Source organism: Lepisma saccharinum, chromosome 14 (assembly GCF_977018435.1).
Source record: "Lepisma saccharinum chromosome 14, izLepSacc3.1, whole genome shotgun sequence".
Lineage (NCBI taxonomy): Eukaryota > Metazoa > Arthropoda > Insecta > Zygentoma > Lepismatidae > Lepisma > Lepisma saccharinum.
Genome location: NC_139242.1, coordinates 77,241,874 through 77,264,552, shown reverse-complemented (window position 1 = coordinate 77,264,552; position 22,679 = coordinate 77,241,874). Strand labels below are relative to the sequence as shown.

General features: G+C 37.0%; 1 protein-coding gene across 4 annotated transcripts in view; it reads right to left on the bottom strand.

Annotated features, from left to right (window-relative positions):
* Positions 1 to 10,468: 10,468 nt before the first annotated feature.
* Positions 10,469 to 22,679, bottom strand: part of Not3 (CCR4-associated factor Not3) — a 74,639-nt gene continuing 62,428 nt past the window's right edge. For all 4 annotated transcript variants that reach the window (XM_083136000.1, XM_083135999.1, XM_083136002.1 and 1 more), the window contains 4 exons: positions 22,329 to 22,416; positions 20,467 to 20,693; positions 16,731 to 16,940; positions 10,469 to 14,199 (listed from right to left, as the gene is read on the bottom strand). In XM_083136000.1, the coding sequence (XP_082992126.1) occupies positions 14,101 to 14,199; positions 16,731 to 16,940; positions 20,467 to 20,693; positions 22,329 to 22,416 (624 nt within the window). In that variant the 3' untranslated portion in view covers positions 10,469 to 14,100. The remainder of the gene's footprint in view (positions 14,200 to 16,730; positions 16,941 to 20,466; positions 20,694 to 22,328; positions 22,417 to 22,679) is intronic.

Genomic DNA, 22,679 nt, shown 5'->3' with positions numbered 1-22,679 from the left:
AGGCCTGGCCTTTGCTTGAGTGTTTATTTGCAACCAATCTTCACCAGTTCAATTTAATCAACGTTCATCGTCATGGCAGAAATTAGGTAAAGCGATGGATGAGAGAAGAAAATACAAATAATTTCTTCCCAGTGCATCTGCAGGGCACTGTGAAATCAGGAGCCTAGAATTCTCTGTTCATGATTGTCCCTTACGACTTTCCAAGCTCTTAGCTACTTATTCCGATTAAATCTATACAGCTAGAAAAAGCGATGGATAACAAAACACACCTTTAAACAAACCTTTTTTCTACTTTCTTCAATGATAGTATTCATTTGGCTTTTTGAGTTCTGGGATACATTTTTCATTATTCACTGCAGGCAGAATACAACACATAAGAACAAGAATGCACGCTCGGCCTGAATTGTTCTTTGCGAGGTCCCTTCATCAATTTCATCATATCATCACTCATCCTCATTTTCGCGATAACCAAATGTGGCAGAAAAGCGAAGTAAAATAAACTAAACCAACAAGAATTAGAACGCGCGTTTACTTGCCCAAATAAGTACATCCGTATTTATGATTGTTTAGCTTATCCATTTTTTTATTGGAGGCCAAGAGATTAGTATATTTAAATAAAACACTACTAAAACGAGAACAAGAGAGAGCGTGAGCAAATATTTGTTAATTAATCATTATATATTCCATATTTTAAGAAAAGCATAACATTTTTGTCTGCACATAAGACGTTCCAATTGCATAAATAATAAAAGTACATCCCATATTATACATACATATTGTACAACGTGTAAAAAGTAGTGTAAATACAGAGAACAGAAGTACTGCAGAAAAATTTCCCCTAGTTCTTTAGAGGATTTACAGAGGAAGCGAAGGGAATCCAATCCCCTATCTGTCCTATAGGAGATAGACTGGAGGACCTGAAAGCACGGGCTTTCAACCATTGGAGCGGGGGGAGGGGGCAAGGGAGGTAGAGGCAGAAATCTTCCTTTCCCTTCGAAAACCCGTTTCTACCTGGAACTGTGAGGCGGAGAAAGAGCGAGCTAGGCCGCTGAACGCACCGAGGGACGAGAAGCGCGTAAAAAAAAAGTGTTGCATAAGAACTGTGGCTTCAACAAAACAATAAATATTGTGATTTGAAAATAATTAGAAACGTGAGATTGATTGATCTATCTCTGCTAGATTAGCTACTCCTCGGTGCACGTCACTGTGTGCCCGACAGACTTGGTTCTGCATCACTCGAAAAACCTGCTGTGGAAGTTGGTTTGAAGTACGTCTATATTCTGTTGAGACAGTTTGGAATGTATTTCCTTCACTAATAATTCGCGTAGGTGTCTCAAGTGGTCATAGTACGAAAACCTTGCATTCTGCTTTTTTTCTTCTTTTCTTTTTCCTGTCCGGCTTATTGGGGTCCAGATTAATGAGGTTTTACTGTATTTTCATAATGTAGTCATAAAGAATATTATTTCCTGAGTATTTTCTGTTGTTCTTTACACATGTACGGGATGGAATTCCAAATCTTTTCGTGCAGTGGTGAACTCAGCTGCTCCCACTTCGGGAGGGCATTGTAGGTTTCCCTATCCATTTACACTGTTTCAATCCTTTTACCTGCCTTTGCTCCTATCCCAGTGTATGGACGACCGGTGGTTGCAGGCAGATTGCCACTATCTGCCGTGTTCCCAACATCAGAGTGCCAAAACCAAAGAGACACTATTCTTCGTCTTCAGGACTGTACGCTTGCATGTAACTATTTAAGTAACATAAGATACATCAATAACAGCAGGCTCCGTGGCAGAGTGGGCACCATCAAGCGTTGCGAAGCCACAGGTTACAGCTTTAAATCCTAGTCAAGGCATTGTGTTTGTCTAATTTATCCTTTCATCATCATCGTCGCGATTAGTCCACAAGGTAGAAACGGGACATACAATAAACACAATAGCAGTGGATAAAAATAGCTAGATAAACAATAGGCTACTTTTGATGTGAAAAAACAAATGTTATAAATTGTGGAGTATGATTCGATATTTTCTGAATGCTTTTTTTTTTTGCTGGAAAAAAAGTACTGGGATATTAAAAGTGCTCTAGTATAATTTATATAAGTGCCTTTACAATTTGTTTATTTCTATTACAAACTTACCCACAAGTAGTTATTAGGTGCTCGCTATTATGTTAGACACTACAAGTAATGAATTTCCTTTTTAAAAAATCCAATTTAAAAAGATGTTTACAGCTGTTTCTACAAAGCAAAAATGGAACTACTAAGGTATACTGTCACAGCTGTGGATGACCATTGTGTTTCATTATCTTGCATATTTTCCAAATCTTAACTACAAATTAATTATTATTTATTGATGGATACTTGCTTCGCAGATATGCAACTTGGCTTTGAACAATATGCATGTGCTTTTTCTTTATATTGTAAAATATTGAAACTTGGTTATTTTGCTCATTTTAATCATCATGGATAAATTAGTCTTCTACTGTCATCACAAAACACTCCATTTACTGAACCTCTATTCTTCTAACAAGCTTTCTCTTCCAGTTAGATTATCTCCTTGTATAATTTTTTTTAAACCCTACTTTGAATCACTGTCAGTTGCCTGCACATGTAGAGTAGAGGTGTGTTGGGAGTTGAAACACCCAATATGGAGCAGTTTAGCATATTAGGCAAGCCAACTGTAATACACCACAAATTCGCACTTCGCATATTATTTAACCCTTTCGAGGTGGATGACGAAATATTCGTCATCCATGGAAATTCCCCAAGGACGGGGCTCATTTTAAGCAAAATGTAACATGTTGAAAAATGTTTTTTTTTTAAAAAAAAAAAGTTGTAACAACACGATAAATGCCAAAGAGGGCTCATTTTATTCAGAATTTCCAAGGCTTTCGTTCGGTAAGGTAAACATGTCGATGTGTACCCAGTTTTAGAAGCAACAGACAGGAATTTCAATTTATTTTTTTCCTTCCAAAGTTTGGCTAACTCCCATTCGGTAGCACTCATCGATCTGGGCAAACCACCACTTGTCACTGATTGCCCCAAGTTATGTAATGGCGAATACGTAGAATCAAAATGATAATACAAATAGTGAATTTAATAAAAAAAGAAAAAAACTCAAAATGAAGGAGAATTTTCATCACAACTGGCTGCAGAAACTTCCATCAGAAATGCGCACATCGATCAGGGCAAACCGCCACTGGTTGCTCATTGCCCCAAGTTATATAAAGACAAATACGACAGCACAACAATCAGCCTGGCAACGCGAGAATGACGTCAGAATTTACTCGGCGATGACGGCAGATGTGAGGTGAAAGCTCCGAGATTAAACCCAAAAAGATTCCGTATTTTTTTAAAATTTGGTTTCCTGTTTATTAAACTTTTATTACAAAAATATTTGTTTTGACGAAATATTAGTCATTCTGTTACTTCTGACATCTATAGGTAACCCCGAAAGGGTTAAGGATTTGTTCAAAAGACACTGCACATATTTTGTCTACTGGAATATTTTTTACATGTTACGTACCCAATAGGACCAAGTAATGTGAATAGTTTGCCAAAGAAGAATAGAGATGGCAGCACCAGGCATGCAAGGTTAAGAATTGCCATAATATATGTGAATAACTTTATAAATAAGAACAAAGCAAATTGGAAAGATGAAAAACAATAGAATATATTATAAGAAGACAAAAAATAAATATGAAAGAAGTAAATTAATATATATATTTTATAAATCAAATCAGTGATCACATGTAAGTTAATATGAAAATTAAGGAAGTCAAAGCACTGATACAAGTTTGTGTCTTTGAACAGATATTGCATCTGTATGATTGATTTACCATTCCTATAGGGGAAATTTTGTTTACATCAGTGGCGAGCGCGTTCTGATCGACGCCCCACAGCACTTTTTGGTTGCGCAGTTTAACTGTAGCACCTACTTGGATGCGCATGTCAATCGGCTGCACCAAGTATACACTCTGTTGTACCTAGTTAGTGGTGGCGCGTTCCGATCGAAGCCCCAAGGGAGGATATTAGTATTATTCCCAAAGCTTGGAGGAAAAAGTTGGAAAAGGATAAAGGCATTCGTTAAATAGTCAAAACCTAAATTAAAATTAAGAGGGAAGTCCATATCCTCCATATTAAGAAGGAAGTCTAGATCCAGACCGTCCATTGAGAAGGAAGTTCCGATCCAGGCCGTCCATTAAGAAGGAAGTCCCAACCCAGAACGTCCATCAAGAAGGAAGTCCCAACCCAGAACGTCCATTGAGAAGGAAGTCCCGATCCAGATCTGCCCACTACGAAGGAAGTACATATAGAAGAATATCCAAATAAAGAAAATAAATAATAAAAAGAATATTGAGATGAAAATTGACTGTAAACGAGAAAATTATAGAAGAATGTAGCTTATCATGTAAATATTCTTACTCCATGTATCCTGTGTTTAAATAATATATTCGTTTAAACGTCTCCATTGGAAGGCATCCTGTCTGGTTTCGTTGTCTACAAAGAACCTTACCCTGTAGATAAGCTAGCTGAGTTTTAAGATTAAGGTTTATGTACCTTTGCACCAAATGAAGGTAGCATTAAATAAATGGCGACCAACTTTTGGGGCTAGAGAATTAGGAACCAGACAGCGAAGAGAGAAAGAATAATTGAAAATGGAGGAAAAGGATAAAGATGGAAATGAGAATGGAGAAGCTACAATGAAGGAAGACGGAGGAAAAAGGGAAACTTTCATTTGTTGCGGAGAGGAAGGAAACAAAGAAGAAATTATTGTTTGTACCACATGTAAGGAAATGAGACACTGGATGTGCGAAGGAATAAGAAAGGAAAAATATATATCAATAAGCGAAAGGGAAGAAGGATACATATGTAAGAACTGCAAGAAAGAAAAGTTGAAAGAAAAACAAAAGAAGACAGAAGAAATAAACTTAATAGAATTGTTTCAGAAGATGTCAATGCAAATGGAAGTTAACGCACAGAGAATGGAAGAAAATAACAAGGAAGTGAAAGAAATGCTCGATGAAAATAGTAGAAAATTAGAAGCAGTAAGAAATGAAAGCAAGAAAATGTACGAGAAAATAACCGAGACATGTGAAGAAAATAGAAGATCATTGGAAAAGAAGATAGAAGAAACAACACTGCTAATTGAAAACAAAAGCGTGGATATAAATAGGAAGATCGAGGAAGAAGTTTCAAAACTTAGAGAGGAGAATATACACAGAACCGACAGTATGGAAAGAAAAATTGTTGAAAATAAATTGCAAATAGAAGCAGTATCTTCTAGAGTAGATGCAAATGAAGACAAGATAGAAGAAGCAAAGATTCTGATAGAAGATAGAAGCTGGACGATGAAAGAGGAAAGTTCCAATGACGAGCATGACAGCAAGATAGACGAAGAAGCTATAAAGTTAAGCGAAGGAAACAAAGAAGAGACAGATAAGAAAATAGAAGAAGAAGAAAGAGGAATAGCAAGGGATGAAAAATTTACTTTTTAATGTAATGATGAAGAAATCCAGGTCGAAATGAAGATGAAAGAAGAAAGTTCCAGTGACGAGTCTATGACGGAGGAAGAACAGAAGCATACACATAACCGAAGATGTAAACAAAGAAGGGAGAAAAGTAAAATGAGATTTAGATATATTCACGTAAAGACATGGAAGAAGAAGAAGAGAAAGAAATTAAAAATAGAAAAGAACCTGAAGAAAGTTAATAATATGCTAAGAAGGGTCGACATAGATCAAACGGATTTTGATTCTACTTCGCCAAAGAGAAGGAAGAAGAAGACGAGACGGAAAAAACAAGGAGAGCATGCATTTGATGAAGATGTAGAACATAGGAAGAAATCTTGGCAGAAACCAGATTGGAAGAAGAGAGAAATGAAAGTAATTTATTTATTAGAAGAAAGTTGGAAGAGGAGGAAGAAGGATCTTGAGAAGAATAGAAAAGAAAATAGAAGAAATAGAAGAAAAATAGGAAGAGAAAAAGAAAACAAGATAGTGACAAGCAACGAGTATTTGAAAGAATTGGAAGATACAAATAGGACTGACTAGTGCTAAGTATGGAGATGTTATGATTTACAGACTGGCAAGCGTATGTTTCTAAAATTATTAAAGTTCTCTGAAAAAGTTCCAGTTCACCAGAAGAAAAATTCGTGGAATTATTAGTTGGGGTAAATATTAATGATCTATTTGAAAGAAGAAAAATTTAGTTACTGTAAAAAGATATACGTATATATATGATAGTCATCGTTGGAGGAAAATCTATTTTGCAAGTGATATCTTAAGAAAGAATGATAACTGCTAATTTATGTCACCACTCCATTAAACAATGAGACCTATAGTGAAAGATCAAACCTGTAAAAGGAAAGAAGCCAAAGAAAGTAATATGGAAAGTGGAAATCAACTTTTCAATTGTACGAACAGAAGAACGAAGAAGATAGAACAGTTAGGCACAGAAGGAAGTTAATCATGAAGAAAACTCTCAGGAAAAGGAGAAGAAAATATGAAACAAGATCGAATAGTATCAGTAAAATGAATTCTTTCTAAGCTTAGACGATTAAAAGTCATCGTGTATTTAGAAAAGTGCAATTGGAACGGGTTGTAATCCCAGAAGTTAAAGAAGAATCGGTTGTATTCCGAGAATGGGTTGTAATCACAGAAAATAAATATATCTAAATACATGCTGATATGAAATTAAGGCTGATGTGAAGAATTGTTGTAGCTGATAGAAACACTTAGATGGTCAACTTAGAGAAGAGAGAGAGTTCTTTGAAATGGAAAAATCTGAACTAACTGATAATCTGTAGAGAGATTGCTGAAAGAAGAAAAGGGTGAAATGAAAATTACTTTTTTGGCAGGATATGGTCAGGTAAAGACTATCTTGGAGAGATTATACGAGCAGACTTGCAGGAGATGAGCTATTGAAGAATTATATTTTGTATCTAGAAATAACTTAAGATGTCACGAATATTTTCGGAACGGTGAAAAGATATCGAGGAACGAAAATAGAAAGAAGAGATAAATCGAGAGATGAGAAATAATGCTGCATGCCAGGAGATATAATTTCACAGTGAAAGTGAAAAGCAATGTAAGCAGAGAAATCTATCAAAAAGTTATTTTTCATATATGAAGGCCCATATGAAGTGATAAGTACTTTTAGAAATACAGTTCTTCTAAAGCACATAAAAACAGATGTAGAAAGGAGAGAGAATTTAGATAACATTAGAAGATATAATTGTACAGAAGAGAAGAAAGAAAGCGTCAAGAAGAAATAATAGACTTGTACATATATAATTTGAAAAAAAATGTATCTGCATATATATATATATATTACGACAATTTTTTTTATGGCCAACGGGGGGAATATTGTGTTACGTACCCAATAGGACCAAGTAATGTGAATAGTTTGCCAAAGAAGAATAGAGATGGCAGCACCAGGCATGCAAGGTTAAGAATTGCCATAATATATGTGAATAACTTTATAAATAAGAACAAAGCAAATTGGAAAGATGAAAAACAATAGAATATATTATAAGAAGACAAAAAATAAATATGAAAGAAGTAAATTAATATATATATTTTATAAATCAAATCAGTGATCACATGTAAGTTAATATGAAAATTAAGGAAGTCAAAGCACTGATACAAGTTTGTGTCTTTGAACAGATATTGCATCTGTATGATTGATTTACCATTCCTATAGGGGAAATTTTGTTTACATCAGTGGCGAGCGCTTTCTGATCGACGCCCCACAGCACTTTTTGGTTGCGCAGTTTAACTGTAGCACCTACTTGGATGCGCATGTCAATCGGCTGCACCAAGTATACACTCTGTTGTACCTAGTTAGTGGTGGCGCGTTCCGATCGAAGCCCCAAGGGAGGATATTAGTATTATTCCCAAAGCTTGGAGGAAAAAGTTGGAAAAGGATAAAGGCATTCGTTAAATAGTCAAAACCTAAATTAAAATTAAGAGGGAAGTCCATATCCTCCATATTAAGAAGGAAGTCTAGATCCAGACCGTCCATTGAGAAGGAAGTTCCGATCCAGGCCGTCCATTAAGAAGGAAGTCCCAACCCAGAACGTCCATCAAGAAGGAAGTCCCAACCCAGAACGTCCATTGAGAAGGAAGTCCCGATCCAGATCTGCCCACTACGAAGGAAGTACATATAGAAGAATATCCAAATAAAGAAAATAAATAATAAAAAGAATATTGAGATGAAAATTGACTGTAAACGAGAAAATTATAGAAGAATGTAGCTTATCATGTAAATATTCTTACTCCATGTATCCTGTGTTTAAATAATATATTCGTTTAAACGTCTCCATTGGAAGGCATCCTGTCTGGTTTCGTTGTCTACAAAGAACCTTACCCTGTAGATAAGCTAGCTGAGTTTTAAGATTAAGGTTTATGTACCTTTGCACCAAATGAAGGTAGCATACACTACCTAGTACCATCACAGAATGTTAGGTGTCAGTCTGTGGTATATTTACGATTGGGCTAAATTTCCAAAACTGTATGGTCATCAATTAATTTAAAATAGCTAAATTTAGTAATGTGATAATCAATATTATGAATACCATAAGGCAGTGGTTCCCAAAGTGTGCACTGTGGCACCCTAGCTAGCTTACAGGGGTACTGCGAAATGTTCCAATATTTTCACTGAAATGATATGACTGTTCCAAATATGTGCTTATTTAGTACTTTTTAAACACAAAATATTTCTGAATTTGAAATGTGTATTTTTTAACCTAAGGCAGTCAAGCAAACCACACTAACTGAGCATTTTAAGTGTTAAATAGGCCTACATTCTGACTTTGGCACCACGGGAAAATATTGAAACACTAAGGGTGCCATGAAACTAAAAAGTTTTTGGAACCCCTGCCATAAGGTATAGTCAAGTTCACAAAGATACACATGCTAAAACACCATCATATTTAGTCAATTTGTTTCATGTAAATGAGCTTCAAGAAGGAAGATAAAACTGTCAACAAAGCAGGGAATACCTTCCAATGCCAACAGTACCAAACTATAGATCCAACAAGACATTTGAAACCCTGGCATAAAAGCAGTGGTGCTAGTGTCGCTAGTTAAAGTCATGGGAAGGCTGTAGTTCACATATTTTTCAAGGTTTCAGAAGTTTTGGCACTATTATATCCTGTAAACAGACAGGGCTACAGTGATATTAGGATTGTTAATTGCAATTGAGCCTACAAGGATTTAAGCCCCTAACGTACCTCCGCCAGGGACTAAACCTCCTGGTATCTCTCGATTACAATGTAACAGCATTAGCCACAATCAATGAAATTTTATGGATAATAGTATTGGTACATTTGCATTTTGTACAGCATATACATGGTAGATATATAATCAAAATTCTTCTACTCAGAGCCATCTGGAATACGGTCAAAGCACGGGATTGTGGTGAAATGTGGTATGGAGGCTATGCAGACAATATTTTCAGTTGATATCAGTACAGTAGTGCTCATTATGTTCTCCATCAGCATGAATGACCCTTTGGAAGCGAATGGTAGCATGATCAATGGTTGAACGAAGCATTTCCTTGCAAATGGTAGTGACATGCCATGTTATGATGGTTTTCAGCTCTGGCAGAGTCAGTACAGGTCTCTGATGAAGGATTTTTCAGGAATCTCCATAGCCAGAAATAATATGGGTTCAAGTCTGGAGAACAGGCAGCCCAACCATCTGGAGATGAAATGATCATCGCGTAAGTTGGCAAAAAGGAGATCCTTCACATGCTGGAATGCTGCATCTTGGATGAAGACAGTTTTCTCTTAAACATCTCGTTCTTCCCTGAAGGTACGACGATCAAGACCAACTGCTTTTCCGGCACTCGCTTCTTGCATTTGATTCAGCAGCACATCATGTTGTTGTCTACAATACATCCGCTTACAGCACCACATTTCAACCAGTGCACTTTATTTTTAGCCGGCATTCACTTCCCCATGGTCCGCATGACTTCTACACCACTTTTCACCACAATCCATTTCCTCAAGCAAGTTCCAGAGAGCTCCGAGTAAAAAAACTAAACGTGCTCCCCTGTGCTTTGCACCACACCATGAAGGCATATAGGGGGTGTGGAGTTAGGGTTCCACACTTCCTGATCATGGCCGAAGGTGGGGGTGATGTGATCAGCACCATGCCCCTGGTTGCCTTTACCCCCCAGTTTCCTCCAGGTACCCCACTTATACAATGCTGGGAGGGCACCAGAGCCACTTGAACAGGTGGAAAAACTCCAGGTTCTGCCTGCCGGGGATCGAACCCAGGTTTCTCGCATGGTAGTCAAGACACCCTAACGACTGAGCTGCAGCAGCTCTGAGTATGGAACTTTAATTCTAATCATTTAATTATAACATTTCTGATGCATCGGACTCTACCTTCATTTTACACACCGTTGTAGAATTGCATAGATTCTGAAGGAGTTGGGTAGGTTAGCAGAAATAAAAGTTCCAAATACACTGACAAAAATGATTGTATTTTGTCTCAGGTTACCATTTTTCTTTGCCCTACGTAATACTCTCACTATGTTATTTAGAGTGGCAGTTTGCCTGATTTAAACATTTTTAAAAATATTTACACAATCATCCCTGGGGGAAAATGAACAGTAACACCGCACTTACATTCACCACCCATGAGTAAACAATTCAGAAAACCAAGACCGCAACTTTTAGATAAGTCAATTTCATATTAAGCACACAATGTATTTCATACAATAATATTTTTTTTTAAACAAAGCACAAGGATATAACTGTAAACTAAGAGAAACCTATCGTAAATGTGCTCGGCAAGGCAAGTCGATCAATTTCCAACTATTAGGATTACGCTACGGTTAACAATTCAAGAAGGCTTCAGACAGGGCCAGGAATGAGTATGTATGATGTAGTCTACCTCTTCTACATTAAATATCAAATTTGTTCGTCACTGCAAATCCCATGAATGAAATAATGTACAAAATAAACCCTGACCCCATCCACCCTGCTTCACCACAAATTTCTTCTCAAATTCATTGTTTTCTCATTATGCATAGGCACAAGACAAATGGATCATCACCACATTCACAACTCACTTCTATACACCCTATATTTAGCCTGTGGGGGAAAAGGAACGTTTTCTCAACAGGTTTAAACATTTGCAATTTGTGCTTCTTCAATTTTCCTGAAATATTATCCTTATTTTTCCATACATGCAGTGTTACTGTCCGAGGATGAGACACAACAGATTTGCCAGAAACCACCATTATTCCGATCATTAATGCAAAAGTAATTTTTAACTTTACAATTTTTTTCTCCTTTTTTTTTTTAAAAAAAAAAGTAAATGAAGAGATTTCTTAATCCACTTTACAAAGAAAGTCTCATTTCATGCGTAAACCATACATCAGTTATATACAAATGAAAAAATATTTTTAAAAAATTATCACATTTAAAATAACGTTTCTGTTCATTTCGGAAAAAAAAACTTTCAAAACACGAGAATAATGTGTTTTGTAAATGAAATCCTAGGCAGGGAGAATATAGCCAACACCCACTATATCATGTATGTACAATCCACAAACCAGTTTTACATGAAAGTAGCGTTTTTCGTTATCTCTGGCAAATGTGCTCTCAAACCAAATTTCCCCCTTCTCTGGGACACATGATAGGTATCAGGCTGAGCAGTTATAACAACCACAAACGGGCAACAACTATACAAAAATAAGGACATGAGCACCAGATATCTGGCAAAAACAATGTGCTCAGAGTTGCAATCGTAATGAAAGCTATCTCAATACTAACCCATGCCTGTGGACAGAGTGTATATATTCTTTGTGTTTACTTTTTGTTAACTTCACAGCCAGACTGGACTTCTTTGCCAGTCAAGACAAAGGAAATGTGAAATACTGGTAACTCCACAACAAAAAAGGCTAGCTATACCCAACTAGTATTTTTTTCTTTTAACAACAGAACAATGAATGTATGTTCAACAAGCAACTGATTCCTACTTGTGACAGTTCCATACCCCATATCAACTTTTTTTCAGTCCAACATGGCTCGGAACTCATTGAGATCATATACTTGTAAAGATATTTCCGAGAGAGATAAAGCAAGGAGGGGGTGTGTGATTGCGGTTGGATAGGGAGAGGAAAGTACAACTAAGTCAGATCTTGAGCAAATTACACGATGCATCGTGAAACATTAACTACATGTGCATTAATACTAGAACTGCTTGCGACTGGAGTGTTCAGTTCGTAAAGCACACAAAGCAAAATTACAAATTTTCCTAATCAAAGGGGCAGGAAATATACTTTTTTCTGCAGCATTTTCTTAATGTTTTTTCTTAAACAAGAGTAAAAAATAACAAAGAAACAAGTTCATTTCAAGATCTGCTCTTAAACAAATTGATTGGTCCTTTCTATAAATGAGGAAAAATAAGTGTTTTTAAATGCACAAACCTCCTGTGAACAATATTTTTTCTTCATATGTAAAAAAAATGCTCACAGAAGCACTTAGAAGGAAAAGCAATCCACACAATAACATGTACAACCGTTAACACATTTGTAGCAGCAATACCTGTAAAAACAGTACTGCACTTTGTAATTTTTAGACATGGATTAGAATGAGAGTAGCTTTCATATAATCTTATCAGTCTAAAAAGAGCTTTAACTTCTTACAAGGTATAACCACCCCTTCATTTGTTTCTGCATAAAGAACTCTGTGGTTATTATCATTTTCTCGTTTAAAACTGTATATCAATATTTATAAGGCGGACATCTTATTCACACTCTGACAAGTATCACAACTATACCTCTCTTTCAGAATAAACGTGTATTTCAAATTGATTCTCCATTCTGAATATCCTGTGACTAGATAACTTCATGGAAAAAATATTCAGTTTAAGGAGCCATGATGCTAATTCATTGCAAAGAGATATTAATGACTTTTCCCGAAATGAAACAACGAGTTAAACAAAAAAAAAATCACAGAGCTGCCTAAAGTTGTGAAACGAAAAAATTAAACGTTGTACATCATGTCTACTTTGTTTCTAGCGAATCATCACAGAGTTCAAATGCTTTTGGGGGGAGGGAGGGGAGGAGGTGGGGGAGGGAATGTGAGGTGGATACAGAAACTTGCATTGACCAAGGCCAAATTGCACACACGCACACACACACACACTCACTCATGAACATACATACGAACACACACACTCTTTTCAGGATGCTGATATGTACCTGGAAACAGGTACAGAACTTTGTATGTAAATAGATATATCTTTTTTATATATATAAAAAAAAGTTTTACAAGAAATTCAACAAATTTACACAAGACGTAAAACATTTTCAGTCCAGTAGATTTTCCTTCTTTTCTTGTACATCACCCTGCATCTTCTAAGCATCTAGCAACTGCTTACTATGCAAAATAATAATTATTTATTCTACACAAATAGCTTTATACAATTATATCTCAATACTTTTTACAAAAGTGAAAACTAACAAACAAGTTGCATGGTAGCAGTGTTGGACACTCAGTACAACGCAGGCCAGTGTACACTGGTAGCAACCTTTTATTACAAAAAGTCACTCTTTGAGATACTGGCACCTCCGTTCCTCAATCGGATGACATGATTCGAGTCTTCCCCAAATTTGATTAACACCAGGGAACATGGTTGGTTATTTATTTTTTTATTTTTTGTTCAATTATTATCGTAGAGAAATTCCTCAAAAAGGCATGGAGCGGAAATGAGCAACCTCTTCTCCCAGGTACGATGTCTGCATCCTAAAAAAATGGCGGAAAAAAAGATGTATGGAAGTTTCTCTCTCTCTCTCTCTCTAGATGTTCCTGAACACCGACGCACTGAAAAAAGTTGAACACAATCAAGGCCGAGCCTGTCGAATTTTTTCTTATTTTCTTTATTCTGTTATTCACTGCATTGTTGCCTCCTCAATCTATCACTTCTGTTCCTTGTCATTCCAGTAAAAAATGATAACCTGTTTCAAAATAACTGTCTTGTCTTCCGGAGATGCATGGTGGGTTATAGAATCCGATGAAGCAAAAAAAAAAAAAATCTATACAATATCACTTCCAGGAATCTCCTGTTTGCATTTAGTTCATTTCAGTTCAGGTCTCGGTCTTCTAAGTACTTGTATTCAAACGTAAAACCCTCTTTCTTCCGTTGGCCCCACTTCTCATAATCGAAGTAAATGTATGTCCCCTGTGGAATGAGAACCAAAGAAAATGGTCAGTTTGAAAATGACAGGGTGACTATATGAATCAGATAAAATTCAAGGTAAAAAAATATTATTAATAATATTTTATGATAATTATTATTAATAATTTAATACATTATTTATAATTAATTTGATTTACTATTGTACACTAAGCATTTATGAATAGTTCCATATACATCTTACTATATGAATAATGTTTGAAATCTTCCCCCTCTCAAACTACAAAATGTCAAAAACTAACAATTAACATAAAAGTGAAATTGATGACGCTCTATTTGGCATTTACAAAGACCATTTCCCCCATACCTTGTAGATATCTGAAATACAGGGTGTTCGAGAAGTCTTTGTATGAAAACAAAAATTAATTGTATCCGCTATATGCAACATAGACATGAAAAACTGGTACCAAAATGTTCGGAAACTATTCAAGTTTTTTTGGTTTCAGGTTTCTGTAACATTGCAGTAGTGTAGCAGTGCCAGTGTCTAGCAAACCAGAAATGTAGACAAATCAGGAAAAAGCTGAGAGTGTCCTGTGGTTTCACGAGAGCAGGTCACAAAAAACAGTGCAGAGACAGTTTCAAATATCGTACGGAAAGGTGCCGCAAATGGTAGGAGCATCAAGTCGTGCTATGACAAATTCAAGACCACAGGATCTGTTGCTGAAGCACCAAGAAGTGGCCGACCACCAACAGTCCGAAGAAATCCGTGCGTACGGCCTCTCGTGAATTACAGATGCCAGAAAGTTCTGTTCATGATGTGTTACACAAATGTTTACTGTTTCGTGCATACAAAGTGCAAATCCTGCAGGCTTTGTTGCCCAATGATGGCAAACGTCAGTATAACTTTGCGGTGAAATGTGTTGCTTTTTCAGACGAGGCGGTCTTCATGTCAGTGGTTTAGTGAATAGACACAACATGCGTATCTGGGGTAAAGAGCCCCCTCATGAGGTTAGGGAGTCGACCATGGGCAGCCCAAAGGTCAATGTTTGGCACGCGCTGCTGCATGACAGAATAATCGGACCATTCTTTTTCTGTTGGGACACCATAACATCTGGAATGTATCTCAACATGTTGCAATTGTTTGCTGTTCCTCAATTGCTAGAATACCACCCACATGTTTTCTTTCAACAAGATGGTGCACCGCCACTTTGTAGTCTGGAGGTTCGTTCCTAACTTGATCAGACATTTCCTGTAAAATGGATTGGTCGAGATGGACCAACAGCGTAGTCTGCATGATCTCCAGACATAACCCCTTTAGATTTTTATCTATGGGGTTATGTGAAAGACAATGTCTACAGAACTCCTGTATCCGATCTTGCAACTCTGCAACAACGGATAATCCAAGTCATCACATCAATCCCTCCTGTGATGCAGGCTAATGCACGGCGAGAAGTTGAATTTAGACTAGATGTACTCTGTGCTACCAAGGGTGCTCACGTGGAGATTTATTGATTTCTTTCCTATTGCCAATAAAACTTGAATAGTTTCCGAACATTTTGGTACCATTTTTTCATGTCTATGTTGCATATAGTGAATACAGTTAATTTTTGTTTTCATACAAAGACTTCTCGGACACCCGGTATAAGCAATCATCTCACTTGAGTTGTTTCAAACAAAAAAATACTTTCAATCAGATGTTATGTTATTTAATACATTCCACTAAAAATGATCCTACTCCACGTAAATAAAATTAATTAATCTGAAAATTAATAGTTTTTAATTGCATTAAGGTTTAAATGTTTGTGAATGCATATTTCATGAACAAAAGTTATTAGCACCTGTAGCCTACATGCTTCACAGACAAATGAGGTCAAATTTTGCTACATTTTTAAGGCATCACACACATAACACATTTTTGTTAATGCTTTTCATGCATTCAGACTATTGTCATCATGCTCAAGTTTCTTTTTCATTTGTCAGCAGATACCTCAAAGTACTTCATAATTCTATGAATCAGTTCATTATGAAAATTTTAATCCAACATCATGTCTAGAATCTTACATTTTGTGTGTGAAATGTCACACACGCAATGATGGAGTGCCCCGACTACTTGTCACAGGTGTATAGGATGAGAACAAAAACACATGTAAGAAATCTCACTGGCATTATCAAGGAAAATGGGGAATGTAAAAAGGGTTAAAAAGATTGCAGACTGAAGCTGACAGATTACTTGACAATGCTGCTGAGACTTTTTCTTATTTTCATAGTTTGTGATTACCTTAAATGCAGCTAAATAAATACAAAATAACAGTATAAAAAATACATACATGAACCAATCCCCTTTGATACATGCATATCTAAAGATGTGCATCATTTATTCATATGTTACGGCTTTCAGACATGTTAAACTAAACAAGATTCACACATTCTGTAAGCTGGTCTTAAAAACACCACATTCAACAGCAGCAATAAATAAACAACATGTTCTCTATTATTATGATAAAGCATATTAGTTAATTGGTAAAATTGCAAGAACACATTTCAGTTTGTTTGTAATGAACGCAAACATGTCTTACTTGCTCATATTCCTCGTTGATGATCTTGGGCTCCTCATGCCGCTGGAACCACATCATGTACTTCGTATGAAACCTCCAACTCTGCTTCTTCAGAGCTTTGGCTGCCAGATACTGTGCTTTTGTACCTTCCATGTAGTAAAAAATGAAGAAGAGAGTCTCCGTCGACAAGCGCTGAAAGAACTCCACTGTGTCTGAATGAGGAAGTGGCACCTACAAAGAGAATGAGAAAAATATTAAACTGAATAATTATTCAGACATAGCAAGTTACATTCCCTGCACGACAGATTAACCACTTTAAACTTCATTTTTCAATTTCACTGCATCTTTCACTTCACGATCCATACTTGAGGGCTCACTATAAAGACAAATTATGGTTATACATGTACTACTGGGCTTTGTGTGTGTACCATTCGTTTGCCTGTTCAAGTGTCATTCGCTCAAGTGAAGAATTTCTCAATTCCGTACGCTATCTAGCATCGCCCATGCGAACTATTTGAGAGAAATTCACTCCATGCAGCACTCCAACACAAACACACCCGCACATATACACATAGAAAGAGGGAGTTATTCAAAATAATGCTGACAATATTTACTGTAATGAAAGTTTATAATTGCGGGGATCCGAATTTTAACAGTGGCAACACATCTGTAGAAGCACAGAAAATTTATGCTTACATTGCATGCTCATTTGATACCTAGCACACCTCAATGCGAATGGACACTCCCTCTGCACCACATGCAGCTGTGCAGTAATGAGAGGTAATGTGGTCTGTCACTACTGAATGGTCTCATCATGATGTTTCTAAATTAGAGCAGCGGTGGTGGATGAAAAATCAAAGTGCCAGGGGTCATTGCAAGGACTTCTAGAAGCTTGTGGGGAGTCTGCGTTATCATACAGAACAGTAGCAGGACAGATGAAGGCTTTAATGGTGGATATTAAAATGTGACAGATGAGTCTCGGCCAGATCATCCAAGTGCAATTTTTGAGTTAGTCTATTGTCACACAACTGTGCTACGTTCTATGAGATATCTCCATGGGTTTCACACACTCTCGAGATCAAGGATTGACAGTGATATGACACTTCTGGCACCAACTTGGAGTATGTGTATACAGGGGAAGCCCACTTAATCTTCTGTATGTTAATGCAGACTCTATATACAGCTCCACGAGTCCTTGCAATGATGGCTGACACTTTGAAATTATATTCAACTTAGAAACATCATGATTAGATGTTGCACTGGGCAGTTGCATTTAGTGCAGAGGTTGTGTCCATTCCCCTTAAGATGTGTTAGGTATCAAAATAACATATACAGGGTGTTTCTGGGCTGATGATACAAACTTTCAGGGATAATGGAGAAGGGCACATGTACCAATTTGAGATAAGGAACCCTGGTCCGGAAACGACTTAGTCGAAAGTTATAAGTGAAAATCGGTGTATGAAGATGTAATACTTTTATTACCTGCATAAGTTTCACAAGCTGCTACATTCACAACAGTTGTTCAAAGTGGTGTCCCCCAGCTTCGCTGCAGGCATGACATTGTCGCACAAAGTCCTGGCGTACCTGTTGGAACAACTTCGGGGTCGTTCGAACAATGTCACAGGCAGCGAGAATTCTTGCCAGGAGATCCTCTTCAGTCTCGACAGGTGTCTCGTACACAAGACTTTTCACATGACCCCACAAGAAGAAATCAAGTGGGGACGCCCCCTTAAACAACTGTTATGAATGTAGCAGCTTGTGAAACTTGTGCAGGTAATAAAAGTATTAAATCTTCATACACCGATTTTAGCTTTAACTTTCGACTAAGTCGTTTCCGGACCAGGGTTCCTTATCTCAAATTGATACATGTGCCCTTCTCTATCATCCATGAAAGTTTGTATCATCAGCCCGGAAACACCCTGTAGTGTCAGCAGGATAAACTTTTGTGTTTCATCGTGATTTCACAGACATGTTGCCATTCAAAATTTAGCCTTCATATTTCAATGAAAATGGGTATCATATCACACAATGTGTGTGCTCCACATATCAAGTCACATTCAGCTCCAAATCAACTTGTGTGATTGCTTCACATATGCATCCTTGTAAGATCTCTAAGGTAGCAGTGAGGGAATGGGACAAATACCTAAACTCCAAAATCCATCCAGCAATAGATCACAAGATCTCCCCAAGTAGCCGCAATTATAAATTAGCTTTAATTAATTACTTTTCCACTATGTTGTAGTTCTCTTTTAATAACTCTGAACATATACACAGTGGAACTTCAATTATATATTTTTCACAGAACTGTGGCTAAAGAACTTATAAACTAGGAAAAGTTTACAACATTTTGCTTTCAAAATCAGGGTTTCACATTAAAAATAAACGAGGCAGGAAAACTTAGGAGACAAAATGCCAAAACTGAGTGAAAAAATTAATTTCGTTATTAAATGTATTACCTGTATTCTTATCCTCATCACCTACCAAGTGATTTTTAAGCAAAACTCTGGTTTAGAGACATGACAGGAAAATATTTATACTGCAGCATTTATAACTAGAATTTTGAAAAAATTGAAGGGGCCATACCATAATGGAGTTGGTGTTTTAAGTCCACTTTATGCACTGTAAGGCTGATCGGGACTGGACCTACAGTTTAAAGTGGAATCCGAACCACTATGAGCATCCACCAGGTATCGAACGCCATACCATAATGATTTACACTTAACTATTTTTGATAGATACTGGTCACAGGTTGGAAGATAATCCCTCTTTCTCAATATAATCAGGTTATACTGAAAAAAGTTAATCAGTACAGAACCTACAGTTTAAAGTACAACCCAAACACTGTGCAAAGTTCCTCCACTGAGAATCCAACACAGGGCTCCTTAGTTACAAGGCAACAGTATTACCACTATGCCATCAGGGAGGCCTTTCTATCAGCAGCAAATAATAAAAATGTGTAAATCAGTACAGTGTGTCCATTATAGAGGGTGCACACAAATTGATTGATTGAGTTTGAGTTTTAAGTCCACTTTACGTACAGTAAGGATAATCGGGATTGGACCTACAGTTACAAATGGGGTCCAAACTACTGTGTGCCTTCACTGGGTGTCGAACCCAGGACCCCTTGATTACAAGGCAACGAAGAAACCACTGTGCCAGATGTGACACCTGGTGCACACAATTTATTGGTCGATTTTGTAAGGCTATATTTACCACCACTTGAAAGAGAAATGTTTGTGAAACTTCAAATATTGCTCTTTAAAATGTTGGTAGGATCATGTATTTCTGTTGAATGTTGGTGAAAATATGGGCTATCAATCTCGATTGATTGGTTTGTTTTATTTTACTTCGCTTTTCTGCCATTTTTGGTTAATCGCGAAGATGAGAATGAGTGATGATATGATGGAGGGTCACTCATAAATAACACCCATGCCCAGGCCAGGATTCGAACCGGGACCCCTGGCATTGTAGAGCAATGTGTTAACCACTCCACCATGGAGGCCAGTGGGCTTAAAACAATCAGCCAATAATTTGTGCATACCCTGTACAATGTTTAAGACAGTACCAGCATATATATATATAAAAAGTGCTGGCATAAATATTGGTTCAAAAAGTAATATTGACTCAATCGTAAAAAACACATTTTCACAGCACAGCACATAATGGCTTTCACTATAATCTGACAAAACACCAACATCCATTCTCCAAACCTACACTAAAAAAGAATTGTTTACATCTAGCAGATTGAGACACTTACCTGAGGATAGTAAGGTGGTGTTGGACACGGGTTCCTCGGAAGATATTGCCTTAACCTCTCAGAGTCAGAAGGGTGTGGCATATGAAAGTAGGCTGCCTCTAACATTTGGAACTGACACTGGTGTTCTTTTTGCAATGGAACTGGTCCTAACGGTGCTACTCCTAACAATGGTGGTATGTGCGCTTCCGACGTAACAATTTGTGTTTTATTGCCACTCTCAAAAAGCCCTAAGAAAAAGAGTAAGAACTTGCATTAATTAAATCTTATACCGAAATAACTAATACACACATGAGAAATTGTAAGAGCTTAAGAAACAAGAGATTAGCAATGATAAAAACCCAGTAAAGAAAAAGCTTCAATACTGGATAATTCAAGCTACCTTCTAATCGAGTTGGATACATTCCATGCTGATAAGGTAGACTTTTTAGTATATTTTTTAGTACTATACTCAATTACAAAATAGCTTAATCAGAAATGTCAATTCTAAACCAAGCAACAGGAATTTCTTTCTTACTGCAGGCACCACTAGCCCTGATGATAGTTCACTCAAAACTGAGCTGAGTTTTCTTGTCTGCTAGAGTTCTTCCTTCTCGGCATCTGATTGGTTTATTTTACTTCGCTTTTCCAACACTTTTGGCTAATTGTGAAAATGAGGCTGAATGATACGATGAAATTGATTAAGGGGACATTCACAAAGAACAGCCATGGCTAGGCCAGGATTTGAACCCAGGATCACTGGATTCATAGTGACTGTGCTAACCACTCTGTCGCCTGCTTGTCTCTGAGCAGTACTGAGGAGTTGGGACCAGGAATTTGCATTATCGTCACCCTTCTTATCTAAGTTAGAATCAGGAAAGGGGAAGAGGAATTAACATTGAAGACTGCGCATTCATAACTACTGCCCAACTGTGAGGAAATTGTTACTTGGAACAGCAGCTGTGTACTTCACACAAAAGTTGGCAACTGACTTGGGCTAATGATCTATAAAGGTTTCTGGTGGGGGAAATTTCAAGAAGCATCGTGATAAAATTATGTACAAATTCCCCAAAGAACAAACATTTAAAACCAGAGGGGAGCATTTTTCTCTCTTCAAATGCCACATAGCTGGTGCAAAATCCTTTCATGAGTACAGAATTAATTCTTCAGCATGGAAAAGATGCACACTTGGAGCCGAGTGGCTTCTTCACTCCAGTTAAGTTTCAGGACACCCCATATACAATTTTTGACCATGCCAATTGCTACCAGGAATTCTGCCACCGTGAGTCAGCTTCTACAGCCTGTTTCAGATGCTTATAATGCTTGTGATGTATGTCCAATTCGTGGATTTTCCAAGGCAAAATTTCACAAACCAGCAATGAATGGTGATTTCAAGAAACACATCTGGTCTGAATGTTACGTTAATGTTGACTGCTGCAATGAAAATAATATTATGTGGTTTGAACTTGTACAAAAACGAAAAAAAATCACCCTCGGTTGTGCAGTGTCCATGCTTCACTTTGATGGCACTCTACTACACAAGAGTGCATTTCATGATTGAATGACCAGCACTCACTTGCCTAACAAGTAAGATAAGAGAGAGAGAGATTCCTGTGAGCCTTCTATGACTTTACACACGTGTGCTGAAAGTGGACATTTGAAATGCACCAATCCAACACATTATTAAAGCTTATTATTTTAACTACATACAACCTATTTGTGAACCTCTTAAAAACTATTGCGCATTATCTCCAAGCACATGTTTTGGTTTATTTTCAAGATCTACAGCAACAATGTTCTCTTTTTGAATCTCCATCGTATATTACAGCTTAGTTTTTAATCTTCAATATTTTTAACGTTATTCTCCTGAAAATTTGAAAACTTACCCCTACTCGTTTCAGAAGATGGAAGTTCCAAACCTGCTCTATCAATCGCTTGCTGTGCTATGGACTTCAGAGATATCCCTTCAGGAACCTGAAACAGTCAAATGAATCACTGTAAGCATGGGAGTTGAATTGAGGAACAAGAGATTTCATATTATGTCTGATTTAAACTAAGAATTAGTTATCAAAAGTTGACCATGAAACAAGCATGGCCACGTACTGCAGTACAAAAAGTATATTCCCTTACTACTAGAGGAAAAATTAAACAGTATAAGAAACACTGGCAATATTTCAGATTGTATCTTCTGCGTAAGATTCTTCAAGCTGATGCAACTTCCAGAGTCCCAATTATGC